The sequence below is a fragment of the Cricetulus griseus genome (genome assembly GCF_003668045.3).
Source record: "Cricetulus griseus strain 17A/GY chromosome 1 unlocalized genomic scaffold, alternate assembly CriGri-PICRH-1.0 chr1_0, whole genome shotgun sequence".
NCBI lineage: Eukaryota > Metazoa > Chordata > Mammalia > Rodentia > Cricetidae > Cricetulus > Cricetulus griseus.
Window position 1 is genome coordinate 67986567 of NW_023276806.1, and position 25912 is coordinate 68012478.

At 36.5% G+C, this 25912-nt stretch overlaps 1 protein-coding gene across 5 annotated transcripts in view; it reads right to left on the reverse strand.

Annotated features, from left to right (window-relative positions):
* Nucleotides 1–25912, reverse strand: part of Lrba (LPS responsive beige-like anchor protein) — a 561457-nt gene that overhangs the window by 348381 nt on the left and 187164 nt on the right. For all 5 annotated transcript variants that reach the window (XM_027392996.2, XM_027392995.2, XM_027392998.1 and 2 more), the window contains one exon: nt 21569–21677. In XM_027392996.2, the coding sequence (XP_027248797.1) occupies nt 21569–21677 (109 nt within the window). The remainder of the gene's footprint in view (nt 1–21568; nt 21678–25912) is intronic.

Sequence of the window (25912 nt, forward strand, 5' to 3'; positions counted from 1 at the left end):
TGAAAAAATGAAGGCAATATAGGAATCTATGGACACTAAAGGTATTGAAGAGAGCAAAATGAACGCAATTCTTGGAAGATTGAGGAGAAAAAAAGCCAGATTCCAAGACATTGAAAAACAGAAGGCATGGAAAGAATAAAGATATCAATGCAGAATGCTAAGGCAAGAGTGCAAATGCATGAGCAGCCTAACAGCTTTTAAACAGCACAAGATAGCTGACAGAGGCATGAATAGATCAGCAGTGAGCAGCTACAATACACTTTCCCGAAGGTCATTGGAGAGGGAGGAAAATATTGCTAAACACCAGACACCACAAACTATAGTCAAGGATTACATAAATTATCAATGATGTCAAGTAAAAAAATTTTAAAAGTCTGTTTCAATCAAAGCTACTGTAGACAGTAAACTGCTTATTTTATACCGAATGAAGGTCTATCTGACAGAAAAGTTTGTAGTATTAAGGAAGCCGGCATTGAGGCACAGCTCAGGAGTAACCAGCACATCATCTAAGGATCTTTTTCACATTAAGAATCCCATTAGAAAAAAAACACTAAAAGGTAATTGAATTTCCCTCAGTTATCTTCATCTCTGTCAGCCCCTGCTACAATAACTTACTCTCCAGAGCAGAGATAACTCAATTCTGTCCAGCAAGCATATGTTATGAATCTCCAAAGCAAACTTGTCTAAATCATTCTGGTCTTCTATCAAGGCTGGCTGTGAATATGAACTCTGACAGAAAGCAAACAAATTTATTTTTATCTTCTCAATAATTCACTTCTTCACGCTATGATAGAAGAAATCAGGAGATAAATATATGCTATGAGGTTACTGCTGTTAAAAAGTCAGGGGAAATTCTTTCCTTGACTTAAATTAAAAAGTCTTACTGAATCATCTTAAGGAGTAAGACAATGGCATCAATGGATTGTGGAGTTAGTAAATTACCTGAAATTTTAATTTTTTTAAAAATATTTTTTAAAAATATCTAATGGCTTTAAATTAAAAAAAGATACCCCTAATCAGATGACACCTATAGAGTTCATAATACAATTTCAATTACTTCATCTTGAAATAACATTATGTTCTTGAATTACCTTATATGTACTAAAAATCAAACACTAGAAAACCTATTAAGAAAAAAATCAACAAAATAAAACTAGTTTTTGAAAATGTTTTTCCTGCCTTCAAGCCATTTTATTACATTTATTGTTGAAATTTTATTACAAAAATACTAAAAACAAAAAGGCAAAAAGTATCAAAAGGCTTCTGAATGCATTTCTGAAATTAAGGTAAAATATATCTAAGAACAAAGCCAATTAGAGCACATAACAATTAAATTCAAATAATATATGAACATGATTTCTTGCCTTTAGTATGAACTGAATATCTCAAATGCAGGTTCAGACTTGCCTTCACCTTTAAATTGTACAAAAGTCACAATAGTAATAATCATGATTATCACTAACATAATTTAGTGTTTCAATAACATCATATAATCTTACTCTACAATATATTCATTCATGTTTCATTTATGTCTACTTTAAAGAAATTAAGACTTGGTGAGTTCAAATGATATTATCCAAAATTCTCCAAATAAGCTGGGAAGCACAGAATATGAACAGGTTTTCAAACTGTTTCTTCTTTAGCATTGTAATTTCTTCTTTCAAAATTAAGAAAAAGCCAGAGAGAATCTTAAAATGCATAAACAACTGGGAGTTTTGAAATTTCTGAAAATGTGCCATTTGTATTTTGTACTATTTCCTATCCCACAATTTTCATACGCAATCAGCACTTGTTTGATTAAAGAATTAAAGCTATAATCTGAAACCTACTAATTGTGAAAATGTGAAAGTTACTTTGACCTATGTTTCTCCATACTAAATGATTGGTGATAGAATTCTATTGTGGCACATTGTTTTATTTATACTAAACAAAAACAATTGAACATATTTAGGGGGTACAATACAGAGTTTGCATATATGAAATTACCAAATCAAAGTTATTAGCATATCTATCATCTGAAACATTTGTCATGGTGGGGAAAGCATTTAAAATTCTGTCTCCTAGCTATTTTGAATATTTCATTAACTAGTCCCTGAGTGGGCAATGCAGAAACAAAGCTCATTCCTCCCCACAACCTCTGGTATCTATCACTCTAGTCTACTATGACATGAACTTCCTAATGTTCCACATATAAGTAAGATCAAATGGCTTATTTAACTAAATGTAATGTTCTCCATGTTCATCCTCTTTGTTAACACAGGGAAGGATTTCCTTCTTTTGTGTGACTGAATAGTTTTCTATTATGTGTTTATATATTTTCTTTGTCCATTTCTACTCTGAAGTCAAGGATGATTTAGTATCTTGTCTCTGTGAAAATGGCAAAGAAAAAGAAAAGCATAAATGCGTAGCTATCTCTCTGACACACAAAATTAAATTTCTCTGGATATATGCCCAGTAGTGGGAATCAAAGATCATATGGTATTGGTATTTTTAGGTTGGAAGAACCCATCAAACTATTTTCCTATATAGTTGTGATAATTTAAAATATTACCACTAGTTGTAACAGTTCACTTTTCTCCATATCCTCACCAACATTTATCCATTTGATAGGAATGAACCTAATAGATGTGAAATGATATTTCACTGTAGTTTTAGTTTCTCTGCTAATTAAGGATGATGAAAATTTTAAATATATATGTTGGCCATTTGTCTGCCTTTTCTTTGTTGTTTGCTTGGTTAGTTGGTTTTGTTTATTCAGGACAGGGTTTCCCAGTGTAGCCCCAGCTATCCTGGAACTCACTGAGTAAACCAGGCTGAGTTCAATTTAGTAATTCATCCGCCTCTTCCTCCAAGTGATGGGATTAAAGGCATGTACCTCCAAGACTGGCTGCTTGCCATCTTTTAAGAAAAGACTTTATTTTCTTTGCTTTCTGAGAGAAAGAGGGAGGAGAGAGAGAGAACATGTGCATGCCTGATGCATCTGTGTGACATATGCATGTGTATGTGCACATGTTTTAGTACGTGTACCAATGTACAAGCATGGAAAGGCCACAGAGGGACATCACGTGTCTATCAGTCTTCACTTTATCCCCTTGAGACAAGATTTCTTACTAAAAATTGAAATTCATTTTTGTGCTAGGCTGATTAACCATAAAGTCAACTGTCTCCCTCTTTCCTTCTCTAACCACTAGAGTTACAAGTTCATGTGACCAAACCCAATTTTTGTGTGGGTGTAAGAGATCCGAACTCAAGTTGCACACTTGTACAAAAGTATTTTTTTTCACTGAGACATCTCCCTATCCCTCATTTGCTTACTTTTAATGAGGTTGTCTTCTTGTAAGTTCTTTATATATTCTTGAATATTCTTACCTATTCAATACATGACATGCAAACATCTTCAGTTTTTTATTTTGTTTTGATTTTCAGGAGGTTTTATTTTCATTTAATCTCATTTAAATACTTTTGCTTTTGTCATGTGCTTTGAGGTCTCATTCAAAAGTCCCTGTGAAAATGCGAAATGAAATTTTTTCCTAACTTTCTCCAAATTTCAAAAATTGGGGTCTTAAACTAAATATATCACATTAGTATATTAAGAACAAAACTATAAGATCATTTTAACAAACATATTGAAATGAAAAAGGAATTTGCAATATTCAATACCATTTCACACTTAAAAACTCACAAGTTAGGTGAATGCAAATTACTTTTCTATTGCTGTAACAGAACAGCAGTAGATAGGCAGCCATAGTGCTGGAGCAGCAGATAAAAGCTTATATTATTTGTCACAAGTAGGAGGCTAGACAGGGAGATAACTGGATTTGGCATGGGCTGTTTAAACTTCAAAGTCTAGCCCCCAGTGACACACCTCTTTCAGCAAGGCCACACCTCCTAACCCTTCACAAACAATTACACCAACTGGAAACCAAATTGTAACACAAAAATATAAAAGACCCAGAGACTGATATTGGGGTTCAAGCTTCAAGCAGCTTTTCAGAAAAGCAAAGCAGCTAGCCACTAGATTCTTACCTCTACACCTCAGGCTGAAAGAGCTGATCCTGTCTCCATAAGCTCACACCAAATCTCAGACTGTAAACTTTCCTCAGCATCGCTAGAGAATGAATGACTGATATTGACCTTGCTTCTGTTTTATATACTTTCCTAATGTTGGGATTAAAGGTGTGAGCTATAATTATCTTTTAGACTGATTGACTCTTGTGTAGATATGGGTGACTTTGGACTCACATAGATCCATCTATCTCTTAATGCTGAGTCCTAGGATTAAAAGTGTATACCACCACCTTCTAGCTTCTGGCGGCTGGGTTTTAAGGTATGTGCCTGGCTTCTATGGCGTGTGGCTGATTTTGCCTTCTGAATCCTCAGGCAAACTTCAATAAATCATAAGTAATATAGCACTACACCAAATAATCAAACATATGATTTTCTGGAGACCATTCTCATTCAAACCAACACAGGACATATATGACAAACACACACTGATGGCACAACAATGGAAAAAACTTCAAAAGTTTTCATCTGCAATCTGAAGGAAAACCAGAATGCTCACTTTCCAAACACTACTAACAATACTAGGCAAAAGAGCAAAATAAAAGGCAGCCAAACTGTAGAGGAGGTAAATATTAGCTTTATCTGCAGTCAATATATTGTACATAGAAACTCCAAAGATTGCATCAAAACATGTTACAAATAATAAATTAATTGAAAATGCAGGGAACACTGTCAGTACTGGAAATTAGTTGCAATTCTATACAATAGCAAACTATATGAAAAAAAATCAAGCAAGCATTCTATTTACTATAACTATACTACTTAGGAATACATTTAAGCAAGAAGATGAAAAATCTCAATTCTGAAAATTATAAAATATTGATGATAATATTGAAGGCACATAAACACAAAAAGAAAGATATCATATTGTTCATAGATAGGAAGAATTCAAGCAAAAAGGTCCAGTTACATCTGGTAAACCATCTACAACTCTAGTATTTGGGAAGTAAAGGGAGAAGAATAATGATGTCAAGGTCAGTCTAGGCTATACAGTACAGTTCCAACCAGTTTAGGTTCAATGGAGGCTCTGACACAATGTATGTATGTATGTATGTATGTATGTATGTATGTATGTATGTAAACTGCCTAAAGCAATCTACAGATTGAATGCAAACCATATTTTAAAAGTCAATGACATTTTTCACTAAAAACAAAAATAATTCTAGAATTTATACTTAATCACAAAAAACATAAAAGTATTACCCAATCCAACCTCACAGAAAGGCTGCCAAGCTATGTAACCAATAAAGAAGGGAGATGGCATTAAAAACAGACCACTAATGGGCCTGGAGAGACAGCTCAGCAGTTAAGTGCACTTGCTGCTCTTCCAAAGGACCTGAGTTGGTTCCCAACCACCAGCTCACAACTGTCTGTAACTCCACCTACAGGGAATCACAGACACAGACACAAACACACACACAGACACACACACACACACACACACACACACAGAGAGAGAGAGAGAGAGAGAGAGAGAGAGAGAGAGAGAGAGAGAGAGAGAGAAATCTTAAAAAATACTGAGAAAGCTGGAAGTTGGTGGTGCACGCCTTTAATCCCAGCACTCGGGAGGCAGAGGCAGGCGGATCACTGTGAGTTCGAGGCTAGCCTGGTCTCCAGGGCGAGTGCCAGGATAGGCACCAAAGCTACACAGAGAAACCCTGTCTCGAAAAACCAAAAAAAAAAAAAAAAGAAAAGAAAAGAAAAGAAAAGAAAAAAATGAGGAAAAGAAAAGTACAATATGAAGAAATCCACACATTATATCTAACTAATTTTTAACAAGGAACCAAGAACAAACAATGGAAAAGAACAGTCTTTAATAAATGTTAGATAAATAGGTTATCTATAGGAAAAAGAATGAAATTAGACTCTTTCCAACTTACCATACACTACAACCTCACTTTGTTTCCACAGAAAAACAGCACATTACTTTCAATCAGGAAGAAATATCAAATGTATGCCTTGAAGTAAAGAGTCATTTACTAAATAACAATTTGCTGAGCACTTAATATGAAAAACAGTGTGTTGGCAATGTGGGCATGTAATAGAGTTCTTGCCCTCATGAAGCACACAATTAGGAAGGAAACAAATAAGCAAGCAATTGCAAATGACTGGATTAGTTAGTAATAGAAGAGACTACAAGTTTGGTTTATGTTAAGGAGACTGGTGGGTAGAGGTAGACAAGGAGAAGCAAAGAAGGCTTTCATATGAAAGTAACAAAGGGAAATAGGAAAAATGAGAGATGAATACAAATACAGAGTGGCTGTGACTAGAGGATTAAAAGATCAGTGATGGACAAGATGTGGGGGCAGAAATGCTGGCAAGGGTGTGACAGAGGAAGTCACATGGTAGAAACTAAAGTGCACAAAAAAAATAAAATAAAATAAGACTTCCATGAGGAATCTGCAGAAGCTAAGGTTTCAGGATGACTATTCTGGCTTTTTGTGTAAAAGGAAAGAAACACTGATAGAGAAAATAATAAACCAAACACAAAGTTATTTCAGGGGATTTAGACCATATACATAGTGATTAAAGTTACATACAGAAAGACAGTGTGTAAAACACATATTTTGAAGCAAAATAAAAGTACTTTGAAGGAAGTCAAGTGTAGGATAAAGGGAAAACCTGGTGATAGCTGTCTTCTGTAAACAAGCATATGAAAGACATTCACTCAGCAGAAAGAAGGCAGGGAACAGATGACAGGGCAGAAGACAGTTACAGAAATGTCCCCAACATGGACATGCTTTCCAGACATTACAAGTGCAGATGTATACAGGCCTGAAGCTGTGGAGAGCACGCCAAGTTAGAGATAAAATTCTGGGAGCATGAGACAAAAAAATGTATGCCAATAGGAAGAAAGGTCCTCAAAAATGCTAGGAGGTTGGGGTTTTTTGTTTGTTTGTTTTTAAGTACCGTTTATCTTAAAATAATAAAAAATACATTAAGACCATTCCCTACTCACAGTGAAAACAGTATTTTAGTTCAGCTCTTATTTACATGTATTAAACACAAGTGAAAATGATCTATCTAATCCTACCTTTTTCAAATTAGTCCATATATACAACATTCATGTGAATTATTTGAGCCCAAACTAGGCATTGAAAAATGAGTGTTTTGCTCTATACCAATCTATTCTCATGTACCAATACAACGAGGGAAGGTGTAGACTCATTAATTAGGAGAAAAAGAGACCATTGTCTGTTTGCTTCATCTTAAGTCTCTGCTTAGTTCAATGTTCCAGCTGAAATGACTGAAACATGTTTTATTTCAAACTAAGCTTCCAGTGTCCTCTCATTGAGAACTACATATTTTCTTGAATATCATCATAAAATCACAGATAGCTCCACTAAATCCCAATAGCTATCACACACACATGGAAAAGGAGGGCTATAGAAAGATACTTGCCCAAGCAGGAGAAAGCACTAAGTTCAATCCTGGAACATGGCAAAGAACCAACACAGCATACAATGAAATGTTTAATTCTTAGCTGTGAGTCACTGATACAAACACTGGCTAATTTGAGCATCTTCATAAAGAGAGAGATTAATGATGACATTTTCATTTGTTCAAACAGGCTCTTCCGTGGTTAAAACATACCTGCCATGTATACACAGCATAGTAAACACAGCAAAATAGAATGGTCAAATGCAAGAAGTTTAAGCTTTCAGACATAACTTGTAAGAGCTGCATTTAAAAATAGCATTCTCATTTATTATATATGTATATATATATATATATATATATATATACACATGTAAACAAAAATAAATAAAAATAAATCATTATGAGATTGATGACTACCTTATATGGCATCCTAGAGCCTTCATCCAGTAGCTGATGGAAGCAGACACAGACACCCACAGCTAGACACTGAGCTGAACTCTGGAATCCAGTTGCAGAGAGGGAGGAGTGATGAGCAAAAGGGTCAAGATCAGGCTGGAGAAAACCACAGAAACAGCTGACCTGAACAAGGGGTTGCTCATGGACCACAGACTGATATCTGGGAAACCAGCATAGGACTGTTCCAGAACCCCTGAAGGAGGAAGTCAGTTTGGAGGTCTGGACAATCTACAGGACCACTGGCAGTAGATCAGTATTTACCCCTAGTATACAAATGAACTTTGGGAGCCCTCTCCACATAGTGGGATACTCTCTCAGCCTAGACACACTGGGGAGGGTCTAGGCCCTGCTCCAAATGATATGACAGACTTTGAAGGACCCCCCCCCCCATGGAAGGCCTCACGCCCTGGGGACGGAAAGGGGTTGGGATAAGGGGTTGGTTGGGGGCAGGGAGGAAAGGAGGGAGAGGAAACTGAGATTGATTTGTAAAGGAAGCTTGTTTCTAATTTAAATTAAAAAAATTAAAAAAGAAGTCTTGCAACATTGAAACAAGGAAGAAATAATGTTTTCACTATACTCAAATGTCAAACTAAAATGTAGAAGTCAGCCAATATAATGCAGTGTTTCCTGGCATGTAAGCACTCATCAAATATTACTTATTATTTTGTAAACACAAAAGAAGCAATTTCTAAATAAAAAAATTCATTCCATTATCTTAAATCTGATAGAATTCCCTAGAATTTGGTCATGTTATCCATTAAAGAAATTTAACTGAACAACTATTCTACAAACTTTAAAAAGACCAGAAACCCACGGATGGCAAAGACCTTGTGGTTTCAACGCCTACATGTTATAAGAACAGTAGAGAACCAAAACCTAATTTTAACTTGTTAGTTCTGAGTTCTGAAAAGGGTTGAGACAATGTCCTGCACTGGGCAGAGGCAGAGGCAGAGGCAGAGGCAGAATTTGGGGTGGGAATGTACAAGACCAGTGAAGCAGAGACTTGATAAAGGTCAAGCAGAGGGCAAAACAGATGCCTTCGCAAGGCAACTGTCAGTCCTGCTTTTACTTGGTGAGGCAGCATCAGCTGGCATAGTACATCATTCTTATCAAAGTTTTAAAAACAGAAGACTCAACATTTCTCTTTTTCAGCCAATACACAGCTTGCATCTCCATTCTTGACTCATGGTTTTAAATGTTACCAGAGTAATGACATTCCAAAATTGTATTCCAAACATAGATGTTCCATGAATTTCAAGTTTATACATCCATCTGACTAATAGTCATTTCCATGTGGACATCTAATAGATACTTCAAATTTAACATGTTCAAATCTAAGCACTGATCTTCCTTTGTGATTTCAGCTCTTCCTTCATAACCTTTCACTTGAGCAATTCCATTCACTTAGTTGCTCATATAAAAATCTTCCAGTGAGCTTCATTTCCTACTTCTCTCATGTAATACCTTAGATTCTGTGAGCACAAACAAGACACATTCAAATTTGTATAGGTCAGAACACCCTTTCTTAATCCCAGCACTTGGGAGGCAGAGGCAGGCGGATCTCTGTAAATTCAAGGCCAGCCTGGTCTGCAGAACAAGTTCCAGGAAAGGCTCCAAAGCTACAGAGAAACCCTGTCTCGAAAAACCAAAAAAAAAAAAAAAACTATACAAAACAACCAGACCAAACACCTTTCTTGTTTTTTTTTTTTGTGTTTTTTTTTGTTTGTTTTTTTTTTTTTTTTTGCGAGACAAGGTTGCTCTGTATTGTTTTGGAGGTTGTCCTGGAACTCTCTCTGTAGACCAGGCGGTCGTCAAAACTCACAGAGATCCTCCTGCCTCTGTCTCCAGAATGCTGGGATTAAAGGCATGCACCACCAATGCCCAGCCAAACACCTTTCTTACCTCAAACTCCAGGGCAATTTCTGCTGTGACCCTCCCTCTACTCTGTACCTAAAACAGCAACCAGAGTGGGGTCCCTTAAAAAGTTACTTCATAAAGCTGGGCATTGGTGGCAAAAAGCCAGGCGTTGGTGGTGTATGCCTTTAATCCCAAAACTTGGGAGACAGAGGCAGGAGGATCTCTGTGAGTTCGACGACAGTCTGGTCTACAGAGCGAGTTCCAGGGCAACCTCCAAAGCAAGACAGCGAAACCCTGTCTCGAAAAACAAAAACAAAAACAAAAACAAAAACAACAAAAAAAAAAAGTTGCTTAACTTTAACCCACTTCCAGTTCAGTCACCCTTTTCATTCACTCCAACCCAGTATTTTCTCATATTCTAAGTGAGCAAGGCACACACCTGCCCATGAGCCACTGTGCTACTCAATCGCTTAATCTTTATAGAGCTTCCTCAAATCTCCATGACTTGTTCCTTCAGCTGCTTCAAACCACCTTCCATAACTGCCTTCCTGTCATTCTATTAAAAAAAGCCACTCACATTTGTTTTTCTCCTGGGTACTTTCTGTCCATCCTTCCAATTACCAACTAACACATTACATATGTTACCTTCTGAATGTCTAATCATCTGTTTTTCATCAAAAGCACATACATGCCTAGAAATCAGGTATATACAACACTTTTGGAAAGGCTTGGGCTTTTCTGGCTGAAAAGATTACCTTGTAAGCAAGTGCTCAATGAGTCTACAGAGACTCTGAGGGAGGAAGAAGTCAGCACACTGGAAGAGTTAAAAGGTTACTGTGACTGCAGACAAATACATGGCAAGAAGGATGTGAGATGAAACAGGAAACTTGGGAACCAGATCAAGCAGGTCTTCAAAACCATGATAAACACTTGATACTTTTTATTTAATGCATGGTTCTAAAACTAAAAAATAACATAAAAGACAAAATAAGTCCCAGTTTATGTTTTGGGATCATTAGTACTGACAAACAGAAAATATGAGAATGGATCAAGGTTAGAAACAGGAGACTCCTATACTACAGATATAAGATAGTAATAGAACCTGAGGTAAGAGAAATGAGACAAGTGCATAATTTTAAGGAAAATAACAAAAACTGAATTTACAAAATGAATGAATATACAGCTGAAAGAAGTAATTCAAGTATCAGTGTCCCAAATATTTCCATGCCCTCTTAAATATTTTATTATTCTTTTAGGATAGCCATTCCATTGTGTAGGAAGTATTATCTGATTACATTTTGATTTGCATTTGCAAATAGAAATGATAGAACATTGTTCATGTTTTCGATCATTTATACATACATCTTTTTAAAAGTTGTATTAGGCCAGCCTAACCCCTACCAAGGTGAGTGTACCCTCTGCTCCTGCCTGACTCCTGTCCAGAGTCTCATTCACCCCAGATCTCTCTGGGACTTGGCCTGCTTGGAATAGACCCACCCAGCCAGGGAGGAGCTCCGTGAGTCTGGAAACACCTCACTCTTACTTCCCCCTCCACCGGCCTGATCCCTACCAAGGCCCAACACCGACAGAGTGAAGAGACTACCAGGAGAGGCAAGACCATCCAGAACTGCAGACATTGAAGTCTTGGCCCACACATACCACCCGTGACAAGAGGAGATAGGGAGACCCCACCTGCACCCACTGGAAGAAGAGATGGGAAGAAGACTGAATAAGAACACACTCAACATCAGAAAGACCAATGTGACACCACCAGAATCTAGGGACTCTACACCAGTAAGATCTGAAAAGCCCAACACAGAGGATGAAGGAGACAAGGAACTCAATTATCTTAGGAATATGATAGAGACCTTTAAAGAGGAAACAAGAAAATCCCTTAAAGAAATAGAAAAAAAACAAGCAAAAAATTACATGAAATGGAGGAAAAGACAAACCAAAAAATTCAGTAAGTAAACAAATCTCTTAAAGAATCTAAAGAAAGCCAAGTAAAAACAACCAAACAAGTGAAGAAAGCACTCTAAACAGTTCAAGGCATGAAAGCTGAAATAAACACAATAAAGAAAACACAGAATGAGGGGATGCTGGAAATAGAAAGGCTAGATAAACGATCAGGAACTAAAGATGTGGGTATAACCAATAGAATTCAAGAGATGGCAGAGAGAAGACTCTCTAGAGGATATACAGTCATCGAAGAGAGAAAATCTCAAGTCCAACAAATCCCTAACTTAAAATATCCAGGAAATATGGGATACCGTGAAAAGGCCAAACCTAAGAATAATAGGTATACAAGAAAGTGAAGAAATATAGCTCAAAGGTACAGAAAACATATTCAACAAAATCATAGAAGAAAACTTCCCCAACCTACAGAAGTATATGTCTATGAAAGTACAAGAAGCTTACAAAACACCAAGCAGACTGCACCAAAAAAGAAGTCCCCTCAACACATAAGAATCAAAACACCAAACCTACAGAATAAAGAGAAATAATAAGAGTAGCAAAGGAAAAAGGCCAAGTATCATATAAAGGCAGACCTATCAAAATCACACCCGACTTCTCAATGGAAACTTTGAAAACCAGAAGGTCCTGGATAGATATCCTACAAACACTAAGGGAGCATGGATGTCAACCCAGACTACTGTACCTAGCAAAACTTTCAATCACTATAGATGGAGAAAACAAGATATTCCATGACAAAACCAGACATAAACAATACATATCAACAAATCCAGCACTACAGAAAGTTCTGGAAGGAAAACTCCACCCCAAGGAAGATAGCTACACTCACAAAAACCCAGGCAATAGATAATCCAATTTTACCAAACACAGAAAGAATCAGGAGGGCAAAATCCACACACAACGACACCACTAACAATAAATCCAAAACAAACAAGAACCAACCATCAATGGACAGTAATATCACTCAATGTCAATGGTCTTAACCTGCCCAGAAAAAGATACAGGCTAACAGAATGGATACAAAGACAGAATCAATCCAAATGCTGTATACAAGAAATACACCTCAACTTCAAAGAAAGCGTTACCTCAGAGTAAAGGGTTGGGAAAAGATTTTCCAATCAAATGGACCTGAGAAACAAGCTGTTGTAGCAATCCTAATAACTAACAAATTAGACTGCAAACTAAAGTCAACCAAAAGAGATGAAGAAGGGCATTTCACTCCCATCACAGGAAAAGTCCATCAAGATGAAGTCTCAATCCTGAACGTCTATGCCCCAAATATGAGGGCACCCACATCTGTAAAAGAAACATTACTAAAGCTCAAACCACACATAAAACCACACACACTTATAGTAGGAGACTTCAACACCCCACTTTCGCCACTAGACAGGACCACCAGACAGAAACTTAACAAAGAAACAAAGGATCTAACATAAGTTATGACCCAAATGGGTTTAACAGATATCTCTAGAACATTCCATCCAAACACAAAAGAATATGCCTTCTTCTTAGCGTCACATGGAACCTTCTCTAAAACTGACCACATAGTTGGCAACAAAGCAAACCTCCATAGATAAAAAAGAATTGAAATAACCCCCTGTATCTTATCAGATCACCATGCTTTAAAGTTAGAATTCAACAATGATACAAATTGCAGAAAACCTACAAACTCATGGAAATTGAGTAACACCCAATTGCACAATTTCTGGGTTGAGGAAGAAATAAAAGAAGAAATTAAAGACTTCCTAGAATTTAAATGAGAATGTAGACACAACATACCGAAACTTACGGGACACTTTGAAAGCAGTGCTAAGAGGAAAGTTCATAGCACTAAGTGCCCACATGAAGAAACTGGTGAAAAGTCACACTAGAGAATTGACAGACTAACTGGAAGCTTTAGAACAAAAGAAGCAAACTCACCATGGAGGAGTAGATGCCAGGAAATAATCAAACTGAGGGCTGAAATCAACAAAGTAGAAACAAGGAAAACATTACAAAGAATCAATGAAACAAAGAGTTGGTTCTTTGAGAAGATCAACAAGATAGACAAACCTCTATCCAAACTAACCAAAAGGCAGAGAGAGAGCATGCTAATTAACAAAATCAGAAACGAAAAGGGGGATAAAACAACAGATACCGAGGAAATCCAGAGAATCATCACATCATACTTTGAAAACCTGTACTCCACAAAATTCGAAAATCTAAAGGAAATGGACAATTTTCTGGATAGATATCACTTACCAAAATTAAACCAAGAACAGATAGGCAGTTTAAATCGACCTACAACCCCTAATGAAATACAAGGAGTCATCAAAAGCCTCCCAACAACAACAACAAAAAAAGAAAGCCCAGGGACAGATGGCTTCACTGCAGAATTCTACCAGAAATTCAAAGGAGAGCTAATACCAGTACTCCTCAAAGTATTCCAGACAACAGCAGCAGAAGGGACATTGCCAAGCTCTTTTTATGTGGCTACAATCACTTTGATACCCAAGCCACACAAAGATACAACTAAAAAAGAGAACTACACATGAATATCCCTCATGAACATCAATGCAAAAAATACTCAACAAAATATTAGCGAATCGAAACCCAGAAAAATCATCCGCTATGATCAAGTAGGCTTCATCCCATGGATACAAGGATGGTTCAACATATGAAAATATACCAATGCAATCCACCATATAAACAAATTGAAAAAGGAAGACCACATGATCATCTCACTAGATGCTGAAAAAGCCTTTGACAAAATCCAACATCCCTTCATGATAAAGGTCTTGGAGAGAACACGAATAACAGGAAAATACCTAAACATGATAAAAGCAATATACACCAAACCAACAGCCAGCATCAAACTACATGGAGTGAAACTCAAAGCAATTCCTCTAAAATTAGGAACAAGACAAGGCTGTCCACTCTCTCCATATCTCTTCAATATTGTACTTGAAGTTCTAGCTAGAGCAATAAGACAAGAAAAGGAGATCAAAGGAATACAAATTGGAAAGGAAGCAGTTACACTAATTGCAGATGATATGATCGTCTACTTAAGTGACCCAAAAAACTCTACCAGAGAACTCCTACAGCTGATAAACACCTTCAGCAAAGTAGCAGGATACAAAATTAACTAAAAAAAAATCAGTAGCCCTACTGTATACAGATGATAAATGCAATGAGAAAGAAATCAGAGAAATATCACCCTTCACAATATCCACAAGCAACATAAAATATCTTGGGGGTAACGCTAACCAAAGAAGTGAAAGACCTGTACAGTAAGAACTTTGAGTCTTTAAAGGAAGGAAATAAAGAAGATACCAGAAAAAGGAAAGATCTCCCATGCTCTTGGATAGGTAGAATCAACATAGTAAAAATGGCAATCTTGCCAAAAGTAATCTACAGAGTCAGTGCAATCCCCATCAAAATCCAACACAGTTCTTCACCGACCTTGAAAGAACAATACTCAACTTTATATGGAAAAACAAAAATCCTAGGATAGCCAAACAACTCTGTACAATAAAGGATCTTCTGGAGGCATCAACATCTCTGACTTCAAGCTCTATTATAGAGCTATAGTCTGAAAATAGCTTGGTATTGGCACAAAAATAGACAGCTAGACCAATGGAATCGAATTGAAAACCGTGATATTAACCCACACACCTACGAACACCTTATTTTTGACAAAGATGCTAAATCTATAAAATGGAAAAAATATAGCATTTTCAACAAATGGTGCTGGCACAACTGGATTCAGACATGCAGAAGACTGCAGATAGATCCATATCTGTCACCATGCACAAAACTTAAGGGCAAATGGATCAAAGATTTCACCATAAATCCAGCCACACTGAATCTTCTAGAAGAGAAAGTGGGAGATACCCTTGAACGATTTGGCACAGAAGACAGCTTCCTGAACATTACACCAGTAGCACAGACATTGAGATCTGCAATTAATAAATGGGACCTCCTGAAACTGAGAAGCTTCTGTAAGGCAAAGGACACAGTCACTAAGACAAAACGACAGCCCACAGAATGGGAAAAGATCTTCACCAACCCTACATCTGACAGAGGGCTGATTTCCAAAATATACAATGAACTCAAGAAGCTAGCTACCAAATACCAAACAATGAAATTAAAGAGTGGGGTGCAGAACTAAATAGAGAATTCTCGACAGAGAAAACTGAAATGGTTGAAAGACACTTAAGAAAGTGCCCAAAATCCTTGGTCATCAGAGAAATGCAACTCAAAACAACTCTGAGATATCACCTCACACCTGTCAGAATGGCTAAAATCAAAAACACCAATGACAATCTATGCTGGAGAGGATGTGGAGAAAAAGGAACATTCCTCCATTACTAGTGGAAGTGCAAACTTGTAAGACCACTTTGGAAATTAGTATGACGGTTGCTTAGAAAAATGGGAATACCCAAATAACGCATGTTCATACAACAAGGACATATGTTCAACGATGTTCATAGCAGCATTGTTTGTAATAGCCAGAACCTGGAAGGAACCTAGATGCCCCTCAACTGAAGAATGAATAGAGAAAATGTGGTACATTTATACAATGGAGTACTACTCAGCAGAAAAAAGCAATGGAATCTTGAAATTCGCAAGCAAATGGATGAATTAGAAGAAACCATCCTGAGTGAGGTAACCCAGTCACAAAAAGACAAACATGGTATGTACTCACTCATATATAAATTTTAGACATAGAGCAAAGGATTACCAGCCTACAATCCTCTTCACCACAGAAACTAGGAAGCAAGAAGGACTCTAAGGGAAAAATGCATAGACCCCGACAATGGGAAGGGACAAGATCGCCTGAGCTAATTGGGAGCATGAGGGTAGGAGAGAGGGAGTTGCCAGAATGAGAGGAGGAGAAGGGGAGGGGAGAGGAGGAAATGGAGGAGCAGATATGTTGAGTTGGAGGAAGAATAAAGGGGAGCAGGATGAGAGATACCATATCAGTGGGAGCCATTGTAGGTCTGAGGAGAGATCTGGCACTAGGGAGATTTCTAGAAATCTACAAGGATGACACGAACTGACAATCTAGGCAATGGTGGAGAGGATTACCTAAATGCCCTTCCCCTATAATGTGACTGATAACTACTTTTTATGCCATCCTAGAGCCTCATCCAGTGGCTGATGGAAGCAGAGGCAGACACCCACAGATATACTCTGAACTGAACTCTGGAACCTAGTCGCAGAGAGTGAGGAATGAAGATCAAAGGAGTTGGTAATAGGCTGGTGAAACCCACAGAAACAGCTAGCCTGAACAAAGGGAAGCACATGGACCCCAGACTGCTATCTGGGAGGTCAGCACAGGACTGATCCAGTCCCCTGAACATGGATGTCAATGAGGAGGCCTCTGTACTCCAGAAGGCCCCTGGTAAGGAATTATTAGTATTTTTCCCTAGTGTAAGAAGGGACTTTGAGAGCCCATCCCATGTGAAGGAATGCTCTCTCAGCCTGGACACATGGGGAAGGGCCTAGGCCCGGCCCAGGATGATGAGAACTTTAGAGAGCTCCATTGGAGGGCCCTACCCTGCCTGGGGAATGGAGGGTGGATGGGGTGGGGGGCAGATGGGGGTTGAGGGGAGGGTTGGGGGGAAGAGGAGGGAGAGGCAGAAGGCATTGACATGTGAAGCAAGCTTGTTCCTAATTTGAATTTAAAAAATTACAAAAAGAGTCGTATTAAAATTATTTGCACTTTTATCTTTGTAACGAGTTTGTGTTTTCTTAGAAAATTCAGGATGCAAGACCTTTATGTGGAAAAAAGAATTACAATATTCTTTCCCATTTTGTGTTTCCAATTTCTTGACAAAAATGAAAATGTCATGAGTTAATTGAGAATTTTTACTTGATAACTTCCAGTTATTTATTATGTATTTTAGATCTAACTTTTGGCATTATATCCAAAAATCTATTTCCAAATACAAAGTTATGAAGATACACCTCATTTTCTGATAAGACATGTATGGTTCTCACTGAGAAAGGTCACTGATCCATTCTGAGTGATGCTGTGCACATGTTGTGAAGGACTGGCTCAACTCCATTGTTTCAAATGAGTATATCCAGTTGTGCCACCATCATTTGCTACAGTGTTAGTCACAAGTCTAAATCCCAAAGTTATGGATAATTTTTCCTTTCAATTACTGCTTTTGCTCCCTTGCAAAAGTTAACACCTGGATCCTAATAACAGCATGCACCCATATGCTCACTATGGAGTTAGGGAACATTCACAGTATCTGAAGGAACATTCCAGACCAGCTAAATTTGCCAGATACCACATTGACATTCCAAAAGACCTTGGACTTACGACAATAATAAAGAACATGCCCATCAATGTCAGGACATATCTGACAAACTGAAATTAGGAATAAAAAGAGAGAAGCACCATGATAATAGAAATTGGCTCCTCTTCCCATGAATTGTTCTTTTGGCAGCATACATACCTCATTTTGTCAAAATCCCCTCCTGGTAAAAAAAAAAAAATCAAAACTCTAGGCTTGGTTGGAAACCAGAAGCTCACTTTCTGCATTCATTGACCAATGAATACATTTAATGCCTGCTTCCAGAACTAGTATTTGTGAACAGTACCAAGTAGGGTAAGAACCTAATAAACTCAATAGCAAGGAATATACGCTAGCCAGTAAATGGTTAGGACACTGATATCAAGAATCAATAAGCTTTTCATATATGCATTTATTTCACTTTTATTCCTTTGATTCATGTCTATAATAATGTCAGTACTATACTGCTTTGGTCACTAGATCTGTAGATACTACAGAAATGGGAAAGTGAGTGTCTTCCTCCTGTTCTACTTTTCAAGGCTGTTTGGGCTAAGTGGGATGACTGCAATTCTTCAGATTTGAGGACTGGCACCAACATTTCATGAATTTTTCTAAATCTCTCTTTTCAAGTACATTGCATTACCATATGAAAATTTTTAATCAACTGAATTACATTATATGGACTACCATGCTGATCAAAACAACAGGCAACTAAAAATTTCTAGAACTTGAATGAAAAGCATATTTTTAGCATTCCAGTCTTCTGATACAATGTCAGCAAATTGTAAAGACTAGGGAAACAATTTTGAGCAGTAATGGAGAAGTGAATATTGAGGTGCAGACACAATTTCTTTGACGACGACTATAAACTCAGTGTTATCAGCAAACACATTCTAGAAAAGCTGTAATAAAAATTTCTCCTCATTTAAACACAGTTCAGTTCAAGATTTCCAAAAAATGTACAACAAAAGAATAAACATAAGAATTATTTATTCTGCTCCAAATTGTTCAGTTCTATTATAATGAAGATTCATTAATCTACTGGCAATTATCCCAACTTGCAGGGTTACAAAATCTTACAGTTTTATAGTTCTTACTGCTACACAGGATCACGAGTCTGAAATCTTCTAGTTTTTAAAAACAACCTAGTTGGATAGTCTAAGAGGAAAAAAAAATCTCAACCCTTTATGAATTACTCTAAGATGGCCATTCTGGGCAGTTACATATCTGACATTAGGTCCATACTTCAGTTGACACAAAAGATGAATATTTTAGATTATTATTTAAGATTGAATATGAAAATAAACCATTCACTCTATATAGCTGCCAAACCTAGCCTATAAAATGGTACTCTGAAAGAATTAAAAATATGTGGATGTCTCACATTTTACGCATGAGGAAACACAATGAATGGAAAAGGCCAACAAGTTTTTCATCTGCTGGAAATGCTAATTTAATTACTGAAAAGAAATCATGCGGAGAAGCTGGCTGCAGAACATGATTTACAAAGCATAAAGGAAGTTATATAAAAGTACCAAGAACATTTTAGTATCTCATATAATTATAAATGTATGACTTCTAGAACGTGTGATTACAGAAAAGTAACATAAAAATAGTGATAACCCAGTAACATCAAATATTTTAAAATATTTAAAAATACAAGATGTGTTAATATCCTAATGATTTTTCTAATGTACATGGAATAGAAACTAAAAACAGTACTATTCATATTTAATTTGTCACTAGAGATAAATACAACAAAGCATGCTTGGATAAATGAATATGATTATAAGTCTGTAGAAATGTAGCTGGAGGTAAAGAAATGGCTCACTTGGTAAAGACCTGAGATTGGATTCCCAGGACCCACTTAAAAGCTTTGTGAAGCAATGTACACCAACACTTCAGAAAGAGAGGTAGAGAAACACAGATCCCTACAACTCACTAAGTAGGCAGCCTGGCAGAATTGATGAGCTCCAGGGTTCAGTAAGAAACTCTGCTTCAAAAACTAAGATGTAGAGCAGGCATGGGAGTCACGGACACTGATCTCTGAGCTTCACATGCATAGGCACACATACTCTCAATGCACACACACAAACGTATTATGCCACACACAGAGAGTTAATGAATTATTTTCATAACAAGTGTACACTTAAAAAGGAATATGTTTTTACTAATTCAAGCAAATAAATTGTTTGCATGGTATGTAGTTCCACTGAAGTTAATAAGAAGTGAATTCTATAGAATAATAAATGAAATCCAAAGCAATACTTTCTAAAAGAACATCATAAAACTCTTACTGAAATGAATTTTAACTTAAATTGTCTCTGAAAAAATAAGATCATTAAGTGATAATTTTTATTACATCTGGTTTACAGATTGTGTAGTTTATACAAACTGAAACTCCAAGAAATATTTTTACTAATATATTCATACGAAGGTATTCATACATATATCCTATATATAAGGAAAAGTCCAATGTTTTGCACGACATGATTTTTAATAAAGTTCATGTTTATAGGTTAAAAAAAACTCCTAAAAACAAAGTTGAAATGTATGTCTAATCAATGACTTTATAACATAAATGAAATTTCAACACAAAAGGAAAAATTGTCATGGATATCATAAAAAGCAAAGAATTAAAGAGATTTATTTCTCGGAACTACATCATCAGCAGTTAATGATAACAAATGATAATAAACACACCAGCCTCTTTACTACTACAGGCTTTGTCCAAATACACAATAGCATCTCTGTTGGTAAGAAAAAAAAGTAGCCAGTAGTGCTAAAGTTCAAAGTTAATTTAAGGCCAAACTATGGATAACCTTTAAACTATATTCACTAGTCTGTACCGGGGTGATTTTCATTCCTTATAAAGTACCAGAAAAATATTTGAGCTTATCTATCTTTATATAATAGAAAAAAACCTAAATACCTTTTAAATGTCTTCAAATCCTAACAAATATTCTTGTCAAGTTATTTGCTTCATCCTTGTTTTAGTCATGTATATAGCTAGGAAACCAGTCATTTCTTTTATGACATGTTGTACATATCAAAGAGGGAATGCTAAAATAAGCAAACATGGTCCCTCATGGACCACCAAAATAAGAGCTGTAGATGTGGCAAGATTCAGCAAACTAAAGCGGAAGCTGCTAAGCCTGATCACAAGGTTGAAGAAGGGAACCAACTCCTCCCAGAAGTTGTGCTCTGACCTTCAAATATATACAACCACAAAATACAACAGGAGACTTTCCCAGACAGGACTAAGTCCTTCACTGATTTTCTTTATTAGAAATCATAAGAGCCCAGTCCCATACTCATTATCAAAAGCAGGTCAACAAAACACAGAAGGTGTTCTGATCAAATGGCAGATGAATTGGTAATGAACCAAAAGGGCTTGCTTTCCTAGAATCCTCTATGATTTTCACAAACTAAATTTTGAAGACAAATAGCATGTTTCTTTAGACAACACTGCCATTCTGTTTAAGTACATGATTGCCATCTAAAAACAATAGCATCCTTACACCAAGTACAAAGGAGTATCTTACCTCAAATTCTGCATGTCGATGAATATCCTCTGCTCTCTGCCTACTCAGGATAAATTCAGCTTCATTTGCTACTCTTACTAAATGATCCTTCATTGTTTGGCTAAGTAACCTGTAAGACATGAATATTACCAAATAAATAAATGTATACATAATACATGAATTGACAGGGCTCAACAGTGATATATTTTGATCTTTTGAAGAAAAAGGAATATTTAATCCCTTGTCTCACTTCATACACAATGAGGCATCAATATTATTTCACTTCAATAACTGACAGAACACAGCAGCAAAAGCTTATACTCTGGTAACAGTGGATTAGTTTGTATCACACTAGCTAACCAATTAATGCAACTAATAATTCTACATTAAAGCTGAAATGTTGAATGTTACTTTAAAGGCAACAGAAACATATCTTTGTTTGGGTAAGTAACCACCAAAGAAGCACATGTTAGTGAGTTTTGTCCCAGCTCTTGACAATCCTTTAAAAAGTGTGGACATTAGGTCACCAGGAGTGTGTCTTTAAATGGATATTGGAATTTCAGACTTCACTCTCTCATGCTTCCTACATCCACCCTGATGTGAACAGTTTCTTCTCGACACATTACCACCATGATATACTGTCTGGCCACAGACACAAAACCAACTACACCAACTGGCCAGGATTGAAACCTGTGAAACCATAACATGAATATGTAAGCTGTATGAATTGATCAAGTCAGGTATTTTTGCTGTACCTTGGCAATACTAACACATTAATGCAGCCAAGATTTAAGGAGGCAAAGATCCTAGAAGAAAAAGCACACAAAGACTTTCAGCATGACTCTTCTCACTGAGGTATTTGGATTCACAAGGGAGACTGCACAAGGTAAACAAAACAGTCAACAACATCACAGAACTAAGGAAACCAAGACAGGTAAACAATCTGAAGTGATGGAGGTATGTAGATTCCTAGACTTTTAGCAGAAGTACAAGCTTACATTCAGAAACTCAAGTAAAGCTAGAATCAAAACACTGAAAAATACCTCAAAAAACATTACAGAGACAAATGAGAATCATCATACTCTTCGTTTGTATTTTGGTTGCAAAATATAAATACAATTTTCTATGTTGCTTTTGTGTGATAACTACAAGACGAATATTTTAAATAAGTTATACAAAAAGGAAGATCACACATCTAAATAAAAAAGACAATACAGAGAAAAATAAGTAAAAATTTCAGCATGGACAATATAATGCCAATTATGAAGGTCCTCAGAAGAATATATGCTTGGAAGGGCAAAGTCTGACTAAGTCTCAATATAGCCTGGAATAAGTTCAGTCAAGTTAATGTCATCAGTCTCTGCATCATTGTTTACCAGGGAAACACAAATTAAGATTACAGTATTATATAAATTGTGATAGTTAATATTATCAGCTTTACAAGATCTAAAGTCACTGAGGAGACAATGCTCTGGGCAAGTTTAAGGAATTGTTTAGATAAGGTTAATTGAGGTGGGGGAATCCACTCTCAATGTCAGTGTAGTATCATGTGACCTAGAGTCCTGGACTGAATAAAAAAGACAACATGAAGTGATCATATCATTCTCTTTGCTGAACATGAATACAATGTGACCACAGCCTCATGTTCTGCCCCCAGCCTTCCCAGCCATGACTGACTTCCTCCCAACCTGTAAATCAAAACCTTTTTTAAATTGCTTTGGTCAACTGCTTCATCAGGAATTAAAGGGATGGATAAATAGATGGATGGATGGATGGATGGATGGATGGATGGATGGATGGATGGACGGACGGACGGACGTACGTACTGACGGACGGACGGACAGACAGACGGACAGGCGGATGAAACCTATAACAATTTACCAAGTTTGGGCAAAGATATGAAGAACCACAGACACATAATCAGAAAATATGTGAATATGCAACTAAAATTCTGGTATTAATTATTCATCCTAGCAAAACTTAAGCAACTACCCAAATCTCCACAAAAAGGAAATTACTCTTTAAATGGCAAAATATTCATGTTGAAATACTATATTAGAACAAAAGTACATCTAATTATATGCATAACAAAATAATTTCACAATATTGCACAAAATCTCATAAATGGATATGATTTGAACAAATCATGTATGTTTTTTAAAACTCCAATATTAAAAGTTAAGAGATAAACAGCGTCAGCTTTACTTAAAACCTTGACTAAAAAGTCACATGATCCAACAGAATTAAACCTTTCAACATGGAGTCTTGGATCTATAGGTAGTGATGAAATGCTCATGTAATGGTAGGTTTCTGGAATGTGACTGTCATAAATTGATCCTCTGCATTTATCCCTAGTATATGAATGGACTTTGGGAGCCCTCTCCACATAGAGAGATACTCTCTCAGCCTAGACACACGGAGAAGGTCTAGGCCCTGCTCCAAATGATATGACAGACTTTGAAGATTCCCCCATGGAAGGCCTCATCCTCCCTGGGGAGCAGAAAGGGGTTTGGATGGGGGATCGGTAGGGGCAGGGGAGAGGGGAAGAAACTGGGATTCACATGTAAAAGAAGCTTGTTTCTAATAAAATAAAATAAATATTAAAAATAAATAAAGTGATCCTCTGAACTCTCTTCTACAAAAGGACAGAAGTAGGATAGTAGAGATACTCAAAACTCCCACCTACAAATGTCAGCTCCGATAACAAGCATAATGCTACCATTCAATTCCCATTCACTTTTTAGCAATGTTTGTAGTAAAAATGAATGAATTGCACACATACTGGATCCAAAGCAATTACTATACTTCCAATAACATACCAGATGAACATGTTCCTAGAATTGAGAAAAATATATTTAAATCCACTATCATACACATTATAAAAACTAACGAGCTGAAATATGCACCATAGTAGCATAGGTGCTTCTAAATTTGTAACAAAAGAGTCCATGAAAAAAAAAAGAATTTGGAGAAAGTATAAAAGAAAATATATTAAATTGCCAAATATCTAATATAGAGGTCAGCAAATTAAAGCCTTTGGGCCAAAGCTGAACTACCAATTGTTGAGTTAATAAAGTTTAACAAGATCACTTCTTTAAGTGCTGTCTGTGGCTGTTTCTGATACATAGTATTATACTGAGCTGATCCTACATTACTATTTGGCCCTTTACAAAAAACACCTAGACACACCTAGGCTAGAAATAGAGACTGTGCTTCCTCCTTATAAGCATTTATTCACTGAGGCTGTGCAAGCAATGATGAAAAGAAACAATGGACTTAAAAATAAAACAGCTTTCCGATTTTCTATAACATTTTACTCTTTTTAGGAATCCTATATGCTCTATGAAAGATCCTATCACTCAGCTTCAAATTATCTCCTGGCTATTTCAGAAGTCAAAAATAAAAATTTTGTCTACTATTTTGAGGTGATATGATCAGGGTATTGTCATATGCTTTTAAATAGTACACATTTAGATACTATAAAAATTCCCCAGTGTAATTTTTAAATCTGCTAATGAATAACTTCCTAGGAGTGTAAAAGAGCAAACAGGGGCTTTCAAGAATGCAGATATAAAGTACTGTTTTGTGTTCCTTAGTTTTCCTCTGGAGACTTGAAACTACATCATGAATTTATTGCCAATATATTGCCTTGCAGCACTCAAATGTTACTTGATTAGTCAAGGGTACACCATTGTCCTATTCCCCAGTCAAGTAACCTCAAAGTTATTCTAGCCTCCTACCTTTTCTCTACTGTCTTCCTTAAGACCAACAATCAACACATTTTGTCAATATTTCCTCTGTAATATGTCTAGATTTAATTTGTTCTATCTCACAAATGCCCTAATAAAAAACCAAGGCTTCATTCATATTATGACTGAATAAATTCTCTATTAGCTTAATATTTTTGTCTACCTGCCTTTTAAAGCACTGTAACGATTAGTAAACTATAAAATCTAGACTCAACCATGAAAGTAAGCTTTCCTTATGTCTGACTGTTGTAGAATATTATTATAAGGTGTGTTACATTTGTTTATGCTCTAGAACATATGTTTAATGATATAAAGATGTTACTTTTGTTTATGTTGCATTTGTTTAACTCTGTGAAGCTGTGACAGAACACCAGATGGTCTAATAAAGAACTGAACAGCCAATAGAAGAAAGGACAACTGGGGTAAGCAGGAAGACAGAAAAAAATAGGAGAAATCTGGGAAGAGGAAGGAAGGAGTAAAAGAGAACAAGGAGTGGACGATGTCACAGGCCAGCCACCCAGTCAGCCACATAGTAAAAGTGAATGTAAGATATACAGAAGTAAAAAAAGAAAACAGGTAGTTGTGATAATTTAAGAAAAGCTGGCAAGAAACAAGC